Raw genomic sequence first — 13626 nt, 5'->3', positions numbered from 1 at the left:
CGGAACAACGGCTGGAAAGTTCGTTGTGAGCCTGTCGAGGTTGGGCGCCGAGGCTTTGCTGGCCACTCACTGCTGCGAACCCTCAAACTCCTTGGAGTAAGAGGACTGAAACTGAAGAAACCCACCAAAACCATCCTCGAGGCCGCAGAGGGGGATCCTTGGAGCAATAGGCCACTTGGACACAAGCTGGGGACTGATCAACCTCAGCTGGGTCGCCCGGGTGAGGGTGTATGAAGATTAAAGACCCGAAACACCCTATGACCCCGGGTTCTTTACTGATGACGTGTCCAAGTAGCAATGGAAGGTGTATTCAAATTCTCTGAGTTTAGATTAATTTCAAATATGGTCAGATACATGTCTTAAACCTTTATCTGCCCCAAGACATATTTTCCCAAGATGCTCCCTTCCATAAGCAAATATGTTAATATTACTAAAACATTTAAAAGAAAGCTCATCGCTCTTTTATCAAGTTTGTCGTATTTGCAAGATTGGTTAATTCATATTTTAACAATGGCGTCACGTTTCCACACAGACCAAGGTAAGTTTGGATAGTTTTGTTCCCTTAATAAATGAAATCCTAGCGTTTGTAGGTGTTTGGTATTTACACAGTTGTCTAATTTTGAAATGTGTTTTGTGATCTGTAATGTGACAAAATTAAGAAAAATAATATTAAAAGAACATAACACTACAACATGACTGTAAAGACCAACAAGTGCTATAGTATAGGGATCTTACTTTACAGATGCATAGTTTTATATAACAAAAGAGGATATTTCTATAAACAAGCAGAATCATTTCAAAATAAAACAAAGACGCTGTGATCTTCACAAAGCAGCCTGGTTGCTCTCCCATATCTCATCATCATACATGTTGGAGGCAGACATGTTTTTATCTGAGGAGGTGGTCATCTCGTCGCCGTTCTGGACCAAATCTGCAGCAGCTGCATCAGAACTCCCTTCAGAGTCTAAAGGAGGCTCACCGCATGGATCAGACAGGCCGTTACTCATCAAACTCCCATCCTGTCTTGTTCCTTCTCTTTGCAGATCTCCACATTCTGGTGCGACTCCACCAACAGAACAGCTGATGTTCTCAGGTTCGTCTGCTGGACTCGGGTTATTGTGGACAGTTCTGGTGGCCGACATGTCTTCAGTCTGCTGGTTCTTATGTTCGCTCTCCAGTCCAAAGAAGTTGTTGTGGACAACATAGCGTACACACTGGAGGAGGACATTCCTCTCGTGGCGGATGTCTGGAGCTAGTAGCTGAAAAGGAGAACTACATTAAAACCAGACATCAGTCATGTCTACATGTCTGTGTCATGTAGACTCGTACCATTTCTAGTAAAGTGGGACGACGTTTCTGAGGCGTATCTTGGTGTCTTCTTCCTCTACCACGGTGACCTCTCCTGTTTTTGACTGTGTTAGGACCAGAGTAGAAGTGAGGAGCTTGATCCGTCTCTGTAGAGGTTTCCAGACCTCTAGAAGGCCCTGTGTACCCAGAGGTGGGCTGGATTCTGTTTAGGATGGTCTTGTTTTCCTGAACTAGGTCTCTGGCTCTCTGAATGGGAACAGCTATGACACAAAGAGACAAGCTTATTATTGGGAAAACACATTCAACAAGTCCAAACCAGGGTTGTGTATTGGTAGGAATCTGGCGATACGATAAACATCACCACACCAGGCAGACGATGCACCTCTTGTGCGTCTATTGTTGACTTTCAGGGGACCCCGTCACCTTCAGCTCCCACGTAATTCGAACCCTGGCTTCAGTTATGGCACTTACACACAAGCATCGGCTCCACTCCGCCTGGACCGGGTTGGGAATGTTGTGGATTTTCCCGCATGCAACCGGATGTCTTTGCAGCCCTATTCCCAAGGTGGTCGGCCTGGAGCTGAACTGGTCCAATATGCCCACTGCCGACTGATTGGCCAGCTCAAAATCGTACCATTTAGGGGAGCCTCGGATTGGCAGATGTAATCAGCCAGCAGGGGATTCCCGCATTCTGGATGCTGTGGAGTTAACAAGCCTCTGACTGAAGCCATTTTTCTGTATCTCATTGCTGTGAGGAGGTACACACACACACACACACAGCAAAGCAGGACGTAGTATCAGAGTCTCCAAAAGCAAGACTGCTCAGGCTGCCTTTGTTTAATAATGGATACACCACAGACTTCGCCACGATCTTTTGCACCTGCGGCAACTTTGGAGACCGCCCATGTTCTCAATCACGTTCGCATTCCTAAGGCAGTGTGGAACAAACGTGGCCAGACTGGGGCGGGTTACGCAGAGTGGAGCCAATGCTAGTGCGCAAGTGGCATTAAAGATCTCTCAGAGCTTCTGTGTTAACGGGTTGTGCACACATCTATGAGAAGAACCGTTGAAGAGGTCACGACTTGGATTTTATGGCGCCTAAAAAGGGTTCTCTTTGCATTCTGGGTAAACATAAAGCAGTGTTACGCATCCTAATGGCCAAACATAGGTTTGTTCACCACCTTCTGGTTCCTCATCCTCTTCACTCATGGAACCGTAGTTAGCCATCAAGGCGCCGAGAGCTGAGCTCATCTGTTTAGGAGGCACAACCAGAACCGGTCTGGACTCTGGAGCCTCTTTGTCTGAATCTGGGAGCACAAAGCAAAGAAATCTGGTTTTTGCCTCCAATTTGTAGGAAACGTTCCAGACTGGAGAACACTCACCATGATCACCGTGTGCCAGTACACCCAATGGATCTTCACCTCTGGGACAATGGATGGGGGGTCTGGGAGACTCGGAGGACCTGCTTTCAACTGGAGGGCCTTGTGGGCGTCGCCCTCTGAACCCTCTGTTTCCCCTCCCACGACCTCTTCCTCTGCCTCTGCCCCTCATTTGTCTGTCAAACAAAAATCTGAATAGTTCTACTGGTTTTAACCTTGTGTCCCATCTCCTACATGCTCTGGAGTCTGGATGGGGATAGTTCCTCGCTGGTCAACAGTCCAAATGTTCTCACACATACCCAAACTGAGCCGTTTCAAGAACCCCTCCAGTCTGCTGCCGCGCCTCCATGATCTTTTTCTTCTTCTCGATGTTCTGAAGTGTTGGATAGTTTCTGTAAAATCCAATTAAACGATGCTAATGAACACCAGTTAAACCCAAAGAACCCTTCACCGCGGGTGTCCGATCACGTAAACAAGGCTCACTTGCGTCTCTCCTCTCTCCACTTGGAGATCTCCTCAGGTGTGTCCAGTTTGATTCTTTTAGCTCCAGGTGCATGGTTCTGTTAGGGGGTAGTACTCACACATATTAGAAAAAGGAAATTACAAGTTTTGTGTACAGAATGAGCTGTACTTACATTTTTCCAGTGTATGGAGACTAGCTTTTCATGAGCCATGAAGCTACAGTCGGATACAGAACACTGACGTGACATTAAATAGAAACATGTTGAATAGATTTTTAAAAAAAACAACACCAAATGATAGAAAACTGAATTAATGAAATACCTTGACGTGTTGAGACACGTGTTCATTGTACAATTGCAGGTTTTTGAAGCCCCGATCACACGTGTCACAGTAATGAGAATACTCAGGTTCTTTCTTATTCTTCTGCTGAAGATCAAGTTAAGATCGGATCATTTTACTCCAATAGATACACTAAATATGAATCACTAAATATGAATCACTAAATATGAATCACTAAATATGAATCACTAAATATGAATCAAATGTGGCCAAACAATGCTCAAATGAGTCACCTTCTTCCCGTTTTGATGAGAAGGTCTGAAGTTTTGTCTCCCACCTGGACGTCCACCTTGATACCACTGCTGTCCAACGTTCTGATCTGAACACAGAAAGTGCAACTTCTTTTTTAAATAAAAGTGATCTCCACTAGCTTGTGACTTCTAATCCTAAGATAGTCTTGCGATTTAAAAAGTTAATGCAAGTAAAGATGGCTGAACGAGGACTAAACACACTGGTTGTGCATCACACAACAAAATGTACCCCAGTAATGCTTTCATACAAGCAGAGTTGTTTTCGTTAAGGAAAACGATGATGAATTGATTTCGTTGACACCAAGCCCCACAATGCGGCTCTAAAATTGGTCTCAACCCGGAAGTACCAAAAATTGCAGTTCCACCCTCATCCGCTGGGGGCTGAGCAAATCCTCATTGACTCCCATGTTAAAAATACCAATTTCACAGCAGAAATAAACATGTTTATAGCCTGGCACCAAAACAGACAAATTATATCAGTCTGGGGATTATTGTTTTACCAAATCTGGGGCAGCTGAGATTGTGTCCCAAAGCCATAAAATAAATTGTTGGTATGAAACTCTCTCCTGTAGCTCAGAGTACATGTCTGTCTGATCTATAAATTGATTTGTTAGAGAATAATACTTGTAAATATCAAAACAAAAATCTTAGTGGACTAAAACTGACTAAGACTAAAATGTATTTTTGTCATCAAGACAAAGAGATGCCCGCCAAAAACAACACTGCCTACAAGTTTCCATTTCTAAACATCAAAGCTCCTGAGACAACACACCTTGTGTTCACCAACTCCTTGTTTGGACCTTGAGGCTTCCGTAGAAGCTCTTCTATGCTTTTATAGCAGCGCTGTCTGTTTATGTTGCGATCATGTGACTGATTGATTAAAACTGGATTTCTTCAAATGATGCACCGATGTGAAATTTTTGGGCCGTAAACAATATCCGATATTAAGATCACTGTTATGGGTGATAATCGATATTTGCCAGTACCGATAAACTGACATTATTGCTTCTAAAATCAGCAGATTTTGTATAGAATGAAAATTATTAAAGTTGAATTCATGTTATTATGTACACACATCACACACATTTATGGTTCTGAGTTGATTTCATTCACTCTTCACATGACTAAACAGACACACATCCCCCCACCACCACCACCACCATCTGAAAAAGGCAAACAAATGGAGACGAGACGGAAAAAATATCGGTTGTTAATATCAGCCCAGGTTTATTTATCGAACTGATACAAATTTGTTAAAAAATGACTAACATCGGCCGATACCGATATAGATGCGGATATATTGTCCATCCCTAATTTCATCAGTTGTGCTAAAGTGGACCCTGGTCAAGTGTAATGACTGAAAGTTACAAAAATATGTATTTGACACATTTGTCATCCTAAATGGGCCTTTCAATTTTATGGCAGTAAACGAGACATCACAACGTTGGGATGTTGTCTCTCATTTATGACTTTGGCAAAATAATGTATAAGCATAACATCGGTTTTAGCACAAGTTCTGGCTGATCACAGCTTCAGTTTTGTGACATTATTAAGTTATTTATTTATTCCGTTTTGATAATACCCATGTTGTAGGTTTTGTATTTCATTGAGCCTAACAGGCCACTGCAATGTAGAGTCTACTGTGGGTAATTCTGGTCTCATAATTAGTCATCATAAACTCAAATCCGTCTGCAGTCTCTTTTAGATGTGATCTCTAGTATTTCCCAACACACAATCATGTTAGATCATCTGGAGTTCACTATACAATAATTGTGGTTTTGATTGATTTCCATAATCAAGCATTCCAAACACAAACATTGAGAGAGGTGTCCTCTTTTAGAAACATAATCACCAAAGGTCTCACAGTGTGGATGGGTCTGACCGTGGTACCCTCCCGCCTGTCCGTGACTCCAGTTCGGACTGACCCAGTAGCTCCAGCTGGGCTCGGACGGCGTCTCTCCCCAGCTCCACATGCTGGGGTGGAAGCTGCTGGCCCGAGGTTGCTGCTGCTCCTGGGGCGTGTGGAACGAGCTTGGAGGGGGACAGCTGAAGTCTGGTGGAGGGTAGCGTTCTGGTTCGTTCATAGCTCCAGCTCCGGTGCCTTACTCAACGTTACCAGCCAGAAAACGGTAAAAGTTAGCTCAAGGTATTAGTCCACGCGCTCGTGTTTTGCCAGAGTTCACGCGTTCGTCACTTCCGTGAAAAAAGTGTGTTGCGTTTTGGATGATCGGAATTTCCTTTTCAATTTCTCAGAACTGGGATTTACAAGTTATCCGGATTACAACTGAAAATTAGATTTCCTACAAAAATATTTTAAAACAAATCTTCACACATCTGGAGTCGCCTATGTGCTTTAAAATTAGCTACATAAAATGTCATTCTTATATTACGGGAGTTTGTTCTCTTTTATTCTCTACTTGTTTGTAATTCTCCTTTTATTACATTTTGTTCTTTAAGTAACATCACGTATTGTTTAATTATATTATCTGTTTTATTGATCAGTCACTTTAATGATGGAATCATTAATAATAATATCGTTTAAAAGTGCGTAAACAGTTAGTTTGGCGTTAAGTTTTACTGTGAAAGCAACATACCGTGCTCATAACCTCTCGCGAGATTTGTTTGCGCGCATCTCTGGCGTTGCCAAATCAAATCCAGTTTGTGACATTTAATTAAAATGTATAAACTTTTTACTTTTTAACAAAATGAACATAACGATAATTTAAAAATAATAAGTAAAAAATACAATACGTGGTTTTACTATTTTGCTATGCGATCATAAAATAAAGGTGGTGGAATAAAAAGATGGAATTGAATTACATTTACTTTGTTAAAAGCTTTCAAGAACACACAAAACAACACAGTTGCATAAATTTATTATAGTTACTGTGTATGGCGTTTTAAAATACATTTATTGTTTTTAGAGTTAGCTAAAACACAAAGGAAATACTGACGTTTGGGTGATTTTGGTTCAAATTAACGGATCTGGCAACCCGGAAGTTTCCCCCTGCAGCAGCTCCTCTGCACCGCGTGCGGTTTCCGAGCCTCACCATCGCGGTGACTGACCGAGACGAAAACTGTCAGCTCTCTGAAAAGAGAGCACTTTAATAAAACAGAGCAGTTTCAAACATGCTCGTTCTATTTGAAACCGCCGCTGGATATGCGATATTCAAAGTGAGTGTTTCATTCTGTCAGTTTACCGATTGAAGTACGATATTTCGCTCGTATGTCTGTAGTTAGCCTCGATTAGCATCCTAATGTCACACATAAATTTGCCCTTAAGTAACAAGTTGGTGTTATTAGGGGAAATAAAACAACCGAGCTCTAAACGTGTCTGTGTGGGCTTGAATATGGCACCGTGTGCTTTCCTATCTCACGTGCACGTCTTCGTTTCTAAACTCAAATGCTAACATGAGTTAGCATGCTGTTAGGGGCCTGTGACCACGTGCGCTCCTGGAAGCTGGCTGAGTTTGATCTCAAACACAACAGAGAATGTAGTACACTCGCTCAATAAAAGGATAATTAATCCGGTCAGGTTATTGTAGAGTCGTTCCTTCTAAATGCACTTAAAGTGTGTTTGTGTGTTTGTGCTAGCAAAGTATCAAGAGCAATGTTGCCCATGTGGCTGTTTTTTTCGTTCAAGTCTATAAAAGACAGTTTGGCTCGGTGCAACACTTGCCATGCACAAGTTCCCTAGCTTCCAGCATACAGACGCTTTTATTGTCTGGTTGCTCAAGTTTATTTGTTTTTAGGTCCTAAATGAATCAAAGCTGCAGCAGGTGGACAGCCTGTACAAGGAGTTTGAGACTCCTGAAAAAGCCAACAAAATGTGAGTATGAACACGTCTCAGTACCCTCAGCTCAACACCTCACTCTGGGGGCTTACATCTGTTTTTCCTCCATCAGTGTGAAACTGAAACACTTTGAGAAGTTTCAGGACACGACGGAGGCACTGGCAGGTAAAAACACTCTGTTGTGTCTATGTTGGTGGTCTGTGATGGATTTCAGTGTCTGATAAAAGCATGAGGTTATCCACAGCAATCGTCACTACCACTGAGACCACCCTGTCCCTTCAGCCAGTAGATAAGAGAAGATGTCCAGGATAGGAGCAGGGATTATTAAAGTGTGCTTATCTAGGTTTAATCAGTTGTTTCTGACCTCTGCTGTGAAGCTGCCACCGCTCTGGTTGAGGGAAAAATCAGCAAAAGTTTGAAGAAGATCCTGAAGAAAGTCGTGGCCAAGGAGGCTCATGAGGAGCTAGCCATCAGCGATGCTAAACTGGGTGGAGTTATTAAAGTGAGTTTCATCCTTCTGCAGACGTCAGAAGATCTGTCTGTTAAAGATTTTCTGATCAAGTTTGTGTTCTTAGGACAAGCTGGACCTGAACTGCGTCTACAGCCCCGCAGTAGCCGAGCTGATGAGATGCATCAGGAGCCAGATGGAGAGTCTGATCTCTGGACTTCCTCCCAGAGAGATGAGCGCCATGTCTCTGGGCTTGGCTCACAGGTCAGGGTCACCCCGGGGTTATACTACAGCTGCTGCTGCTGCCTGTGATTACACATTGCTGTCTGAGATCCTCATGTAGATGTTCCCATCAGCATTCGTCACTACCACTGAGGCTGCCCCTGTGCTCCTGTTTATCGCCTGGTCTGTTGTTTATCAGCTAACACCCTCTCCTGTTGCAGTTTGTCCCGCTACAAGCTGAAGTTCAGCCCGGACAAAGTGGACACGATGATCGTTCAGGCCATTTGTGAGTGTTTCGCTGATGAAGCATCGTGTTGTTTTCATACAATATTAGTGATAATGACCCCTGAATGCAGCATTAGCTGGTTAGGGTTAGACATTAGCGGGCTAAATCTACAGAAACCTGTAGAAAGTAACTATTTTATTTCAGAAATTTCTTTTTTTTAGGATTTGATTGAATGTTCTCCCCTGTGAGGTGGATTAGTAATATTTCAGCCATTCTATAAAAAATCTGAATTTAAGAAATATCAAACTGTCAGTTCAGCCGAATGTTCATTTATTTTAAATAGAAAGATTTAAGTTAGTCAGATGATTAATATATAAATATTTATGAAGAAATTTAGTCTTTTGTCAGGATTTAACATAATGTCAGAGCACCCTTGATAATAATGGTTATTGATCTTATAAATATTATAAGAGGAAACTAAACTGACGTGATAAAAGCTTAAATCAGAAGTTCCTGGATACTTGGTTAGGCTGAACCTCACCTCCAGTGACCCCACAGAAGAAGCTAGTAGCAGCATCGCCGGGCCGTGTGGGTTCAGACATCTTGAAAAATTGAGGAAAGCCCAGTTTGTGTCCCTGGTGTCCTTTTCTGTGATCCTGGCTGTCTTTGTCCACAATAACCGGAGCTTGGGTGTTTTTGTCCTCAGCCCTCCTGGACGACCTGGACAAGGAGCTTAATAACTACATCATGCGCTGCAGAGAGTGGTACGGCTGGCACTTCCCCGAGCTGGGGAAGGTCGTCACGGACAACCTAGCTTACTGCAAAACCGTCCTCAAAGTCGGTAAGGTTCGTTGTTTAAGTAACACCTGGGCTGATGTGAAAAAGAGACGACAGCTTTTGTTTTAATTATCAAAACCCATAAAGGAAGGGCAATTATTTACCTTTTTACTATGAAGTGTCTTACTGATTGGACGGTCGTCTTGTCCGCCCCAGGTGATCGTACAAACGTGTCCAGCACCGATCTGTCAGAAATCCTCCCTGAGGAGATCGAGGCTGAGGTGAAGCTAGCTGCTGAGATCTCCATGGGAACAGAAGTATCCGAACAGGACATCGACAACATCCGGCACCTGTGTGATCAGGTACAGCTTTGTCGGGGTAAAGGTCAAAGGGCATCAGGGGTCATGGTGTCTGTGGTGATGATGAGGACATCTGTCTTTATCCTGAAAACTTGGTGTGGGTTTCTAGTCACTACCTCTTCTGAACAGTCACATGACTTCCTCTTTGGGGGGGGCGGTTCCCTTCTGCTGGATCTGAGGTGTTTTGTGTTTTTCTACAGGTGATTGAGATTTCAGAGTACCGCGCTCAACTCTATGACTACTTGAAAAACAGGATGATGGCAATCGCCCCCAACCTGACGGTGATGGTAGGAGAGCTGGTGGGGGCTCGGCTCATCTCACATGCCGGTACGTATCAGACAACGGCACCAAGGCACCACTGAGCTGTGATGATGAAGACTTTACGTCACTGTCCTGAGTCAGGCTGATGGTTTTAAGTCACTACCTCATCTGAGCTGTCATTAGGGGGTCGTGTGCGTGTGTGTGCGTGTTTGTGTGTGTGCGCGTCTCTGACTTTTTGTATTTCCTTTAGGGTCACTCCTGAATCTGGCTAAGCACCCGGCCTCCACGGTCCAGATCCTCGGAGCAGAGAAGGCTCTGTTCAGAGCGCTGAACACCCGTAAGGACACACCCAAGTACGGTCTGATTTACCACGCCTCCTTAGTGGGTCAGACCACGGCCAAGAACAAAGGAAAGGTCGGTTCAGGATGAGAGGACAACGACGACATGACAAAAGAGTCAACTTTAAACTAATATGGTGGTTCCTGCAGATTTCCAGAATGTTAGCAGCTAAAGCGGCGCTAGCTATTCGCTATGACGCTCTAGGAGAAGACACCAACGCAGAAATGGGAGCAGAGAACCGAGCCAAGCTGGAGGCTCGGCTGCGCCACCTAGAGGATAAAGGAGTGAGTACAATATAAACAACAGGAGCTCTGCTTTAGGCTCGCCGGTTAGGATGGCAAGAAGATCGATGTCAGCTATGATTATTTATGTTTCATACCAGCCAATCACAGGTTGTAAAGAATTACGCCGCAGTTTTATCACCAAGCACAGGACATTACTTGTTTGTCAGCGAAGGCAGACTTTTTTTTTACCATCAAACCTGTTTAGTATAGGAAACAAATTTATAATAAAATTCAGACACCAAATAGTTAAACTCAACCTGACTGGTCATCACGACGTAAACAACGGCAAGAGTTTACAAAGCAGAATGTGCCCACATAACTACGTTTACATACAGTTTTTGTAATTAACTGGAGTCAAAATTAGAAACGTTACTAAAAGCACAGCCTCTGAACACAACTCTATATCTGGGACATTAATTCATTCACAGCAGGAGGAAACCAAACAGCCGATGAAAGAATAATTTAAAAGAAATGTTTACAAGACATTAATCTTCTAACTCTCAGTGAAAGAACGTAAAATCAGCTGTTTTCTCCCTGTGTTTATAGTGACTACAGGTCTAGATGTAAAAATAAATCTAAAATGTGATGTTTTGTTCTTCTGAGATGTAAACTTTATACTTGTTTATGTTTTATTGTTATTAAAATTTCTGTCTGTAAATTTAAAAATGTTTGTTTTAATGTGAACGAAGGCCTACTGATCTAAATAAGTGTTAAAATGCACCCTCCTGATTGGCTCTTTTTCAACATCCTGTTTGAATCCTGCCCTCTGGTGGAGGATATAAGAACTGCACCTTTAGGAAAATTCTGTTTTACTATCAAAAAACTTTACTGTTGTTGTTATCCAACAAACTGTTAAAAATACATTATTCTATTATTAAGTAAAACGCTTTAAATTATTTTATTTTAAAAAAACAGTTCAAACACATTTTCTCCTGCCCAGATTTTAGATCAGGTGTCATCTTGATGCTAATGTATAATCCTCCGTTTCAGATCAGGAGAATCAGTGGAACGGGCAAAGCGATGGCCAGGGCAGATAAATATCAGCATAAGAGGTGAAGAGTCGCTCCTGTCTGCTTTATAAAGATGCTGCTTTTAACCACAGCAGCAATGAAGGCATTAATCTGGCTTTTATTCCTGTTTCTCCCAGTGAAGTGAGGATTTATGACCCCTCTGGGGACTCGACCATCCCGTCCACCTCCAAGAAGAGGAAGATTGAGGAGGTAGAGGAGGAGACCCCGGAGCCCGTAACACCAGTGGTTAAAGCCAAAAAAATCAGAAAGGAGCCAGAAACAGAAGGTGAGTCAGTTACTGGATCACCTCCACTTCCTGTTGGGAGTCGTAATACTCAGCCCGTCTGTTTTTGTTTGAAAAGAAACTGAAACGGCAGCAGAAGCCGCAGAGCCACCCAAGAAAAAGAAGAAGAAGAAAGACAAAAGTGCAGCAGAACTGGAGGAGCCAAAGGAGGAGGAGGAGGAGGTAGCAGTCAGTGAGGTGAGCCTCTGACTTGTATGATCAACAATAACACGTTCACCACTTAATTTCTGTCTGTCGTCACATTTTTTTTTATTTAAAAATTCTCTTTTCCAACTTTTTTCTGATTATATATTAAATCATTTTTTATTTTTTGTTCATGCTCATTATCTAGAGAGGTGTTGCATAAAAAATAGTTTCTTCATCATGTGATCATAACGGGTGACTTTATTATCCAGACCACAGGGAAGAAGAAGAAGAAGAAGAAAGACAAGAGCGTAAGAGAACTGCAGGAGCCAAAGGAGGAGCCAAAGGAGGAGGAGGAGGAGGAGGTAGCTGTCGGCGAGGTGAGCCTCACACACGTATGATCAATAAAACGTTCACCGTCATGTTATCCTAACGGGTGGCTTTTTATCATCCAGACCTCAGAAAAGAAGAAGAAGAAGAAAAAGAAGGTGAAAGAAGAGGAAGACGAGTGAAGAGATGAAACTATGTAAATATTTTTTGTTTATTATTTTATTATTTTTGTCCCAAATGTTTACCTGTAGAGGAAAAGTCTGTTTCCTGCCACGATGAACAGCAGAGTCATCTTTTTATCCAACAACCTCTGGAAAGCCAAGAGCCAATGTGTTTTATTTTTAAAAACTGAATCTGTGCCTTGATGGAATAAACCGATTTTCCTGCTGTAACTGTGTCTTTTTCTGCTTAATAAGCTTCAAACAACTGATAAATGAAGTTAGAATTATACTAAATGTTTTTATTTGCTTAAATTATTCAGTTTGCACTAAAACATAAAGATTTAAGTGGGTGGGACGAGTTAAACTTCTCACCTTTTAACCAGGGCTCAAGCAGACTGGGAACTAACAGGAGTTCCTTCAGTTTTTTAGGTGGGTCCAAATGTTTAGGTTTGAATTTAAAGAATAATGTGAAGAAGTGAAACCTGCTGTGCTCCTAAATGACTTGTTTTAGTTTTTTTTACTGTAGCCTGAGTATATTTAATACAATTGTTTGTGGTTTCCGGAGCTCAATGCCTCAAAGAAAAATACTTCAGGGCAATACTTTTACTTAATTACACTCCATCACTGCTCTTTTCTACTATATATAAATAAATTCACAAGCGTTGGTTCCGCATTAGGTGTAATCGTCACTTTTTACTTTATAATGCCTTCAGCAAGAGAGGGCCAAGTGCCCCCCAGAACCACCCCTGTTTCAACTTGTGTAAGTATTATTTAAAATGACAAACCTGTAATCTAACACAAGTTTAAAGGCAGGCAAAACATTAAGCATCATATTGGGGCAGCAGAGCGGGTTTCCCAGCGATCGGAGGATTGTGGCATCGACCCCAGCTTCGCCGGGGTACTCTGCTGTTGTGTCCTTGGGCAGGACGCCTCACCCGACTTGCCTGTCTTGGTGGCAGGAGGGCAGATGGCACCACCCCAGGGCGGCAGCAGCTCACCATCACCAGAAATGTGAATTATGGAAAGCGCTTTATAAATCTAATCCATTACTTTTAAACTGACTTCATGCCTCACACTCACTCCACTCATTAAAGTAGTGTTGACCATGTTGACCCCTCCTGAGTTGTTCCAGGATGGAAGAATGATCCATGGAGTGCCACCAGAGCAGGGGCTTCCCAGTCTATCTTCAATAAATTCTAGAGTACCCAACTCTTCACAGAGCATCTCATATCCTGCACTTCCCTTCTCCA

General features: G+C 42.6%; 2 protein-coding genes and 2 non-coding genes across 7 annotated transcripts; 3 read left to right on the top strand and 1 right to left on the bottom strand.

The window, feature by feature from the left end:
• Positions 1-723: 723 nt before the first annotated feature.
• On the bottom strand, positions 724-6048 carry nufip1 (nuclear FMR1 interacting protein 1). 4 transcript variants are annotated; one of them, XM_015946465.3, is made up of 10 exons: positions 5592-6048; positions 3722-3807; positions 3471-3575; positions 3323-3385; positions 3171-3247; positions 2987-3079; positions 2691-2863; positions 2490-2615; positions 1330-1568; positions 724-1259 (listed from the first exon to the last, which is right to left on the bottom strand). In XM_015946465.3, the coding sequence occupies exons 1-10, from the start codon at positions 5821-5823 to the stop codon at positions 825-827; spliced, it is 1629 nt and encodes a 542-aa protein (XP_015801951.3). In that variant the 5' UTR covers positions 5824-6048; the 3' UTR covers positions 724-824. The 4 variants fall into 4 exon arrangements, with proteins under 4 accessions (XP_015801951.3, XP_015801952.3, XP_015801953.3 ...); XM_015946466.3 differs by having other exon boundaries at positions 3471-3572; XM_015946467.3 differs by having other exon boundaries at positions 5604-6048.
• Positions 6049-6743: 695 nt separating this feature from the next.
• Positions 6744-12607, top strand: nop58 (NOP58 ribonucleoprotein homolog (yeast)). The gene is made up of 16 exons (XM_015946469.3): positions 6744-6913; positions 7492-7568; positions 7645-7697; positions 7910-8034; positions 8108-8244; positions 8424-8488; positions 9135-9269; positions 9422-9567; positions 9765-9891; positions 10076-10239; positions 10314-10448; positions 11439-11500; positions 11596-11744; positions 11821-11939; positions 12158-12265; positions 12341-12607. Exons 1-16 carry the CDS (start codon positions 6869-6871, stop codon positions 12395-12397), a joined length of 1704 nt encoding a protein of 567 aa, XP_015801955.3. The 5' UTR covers positions 6744-6868; the 3' UTR covers positions 12398-12607.
• On the top strand, positions 9614-9696 carry LOC129165746 (small nucleolar RNA SNORD11B). The gene has a single exon (XR_008565021.1). It is a non-coding gene; the product is annotated as a small nucleolar RNA SNORD11B (small nucleolar RNA).
• Positions 9924-10004, top strand: LOC129165748 (small nucleolar RNA SNORD11B). Its single transcript, XR_008565022.1, has one exon. It is a non-coding gene; the product is annotated as a small nucleolar RNA SNORD11B (small nucleolar RNA).
• Positions 12608-13626: the final 1019 nt, after the last annotated feature.

Source organism: Nothobranchius furzeri, chromosome 2 (assembly GCF_043380555.1).
Source record: "Nothobranchius furzeri strain GRZ-AD chromosome 2, NfurGRZ-RIMD1, whole genome shotgun sequence".
Lineage (NCBI taxonomy): Eukaryota > Metazoa > Chordata > Actinopteri > Cyprinodontiformes > Nothobranchiidae > Nothobranchius > Nothobranchius furzeri.
Note: the sequence above shows the minus strand (reverse complement) of the source record. Positions and strands in the feature narration are given on the sequence as shown.

Excerpts from the sequence above, each read along its gene's own strand:
- nufip1 (XM_015946465.3), bottom strand. The coding sequence starts at position 5,823 with ATGAACGAACCAGAACGCTACCCTCCACCAGACTTCAGCTGTCCCCCT. Across the intron at positions 3,808-5,591 it reads TCCACACTGTGAGACCTTTG|ATCAGAACGTTGGACAGCAG; the intron begins GTGATTATGTTT and ends TTCTGTGTTCAG. Across the intron at positions 1,569-2,489 it reads AGAGGATGAGGAACCAGAAG|CTGTTCCCATTCAGAGAGCC; the intron begins GTGGTGAACAAA and ends TTTGTGTCATAG.
- nop58 (XM_015946469.3), top strand. The coding sequence starts at position 6,869 with ATGCTCGTTCTATTTGAAACCGCCGCTGGATATGCGATATTCAAA. Across the intron at positions 6,914-7,491 it reads CTGGATATGCGATATTCAAA|GTCCTAAATGAATCAAAGCT; the intron begins GTGAGTGTTTCA and ends ATTTGTTTTTAG. Across the intron at positions 9,568-9,764 it reads TCCGGCACCTGTGTGATCAG|GTGATTGAGATTTCAGAGTA; the intron begins GTACAGCTTTGT and ends GTTTTTCTACAG.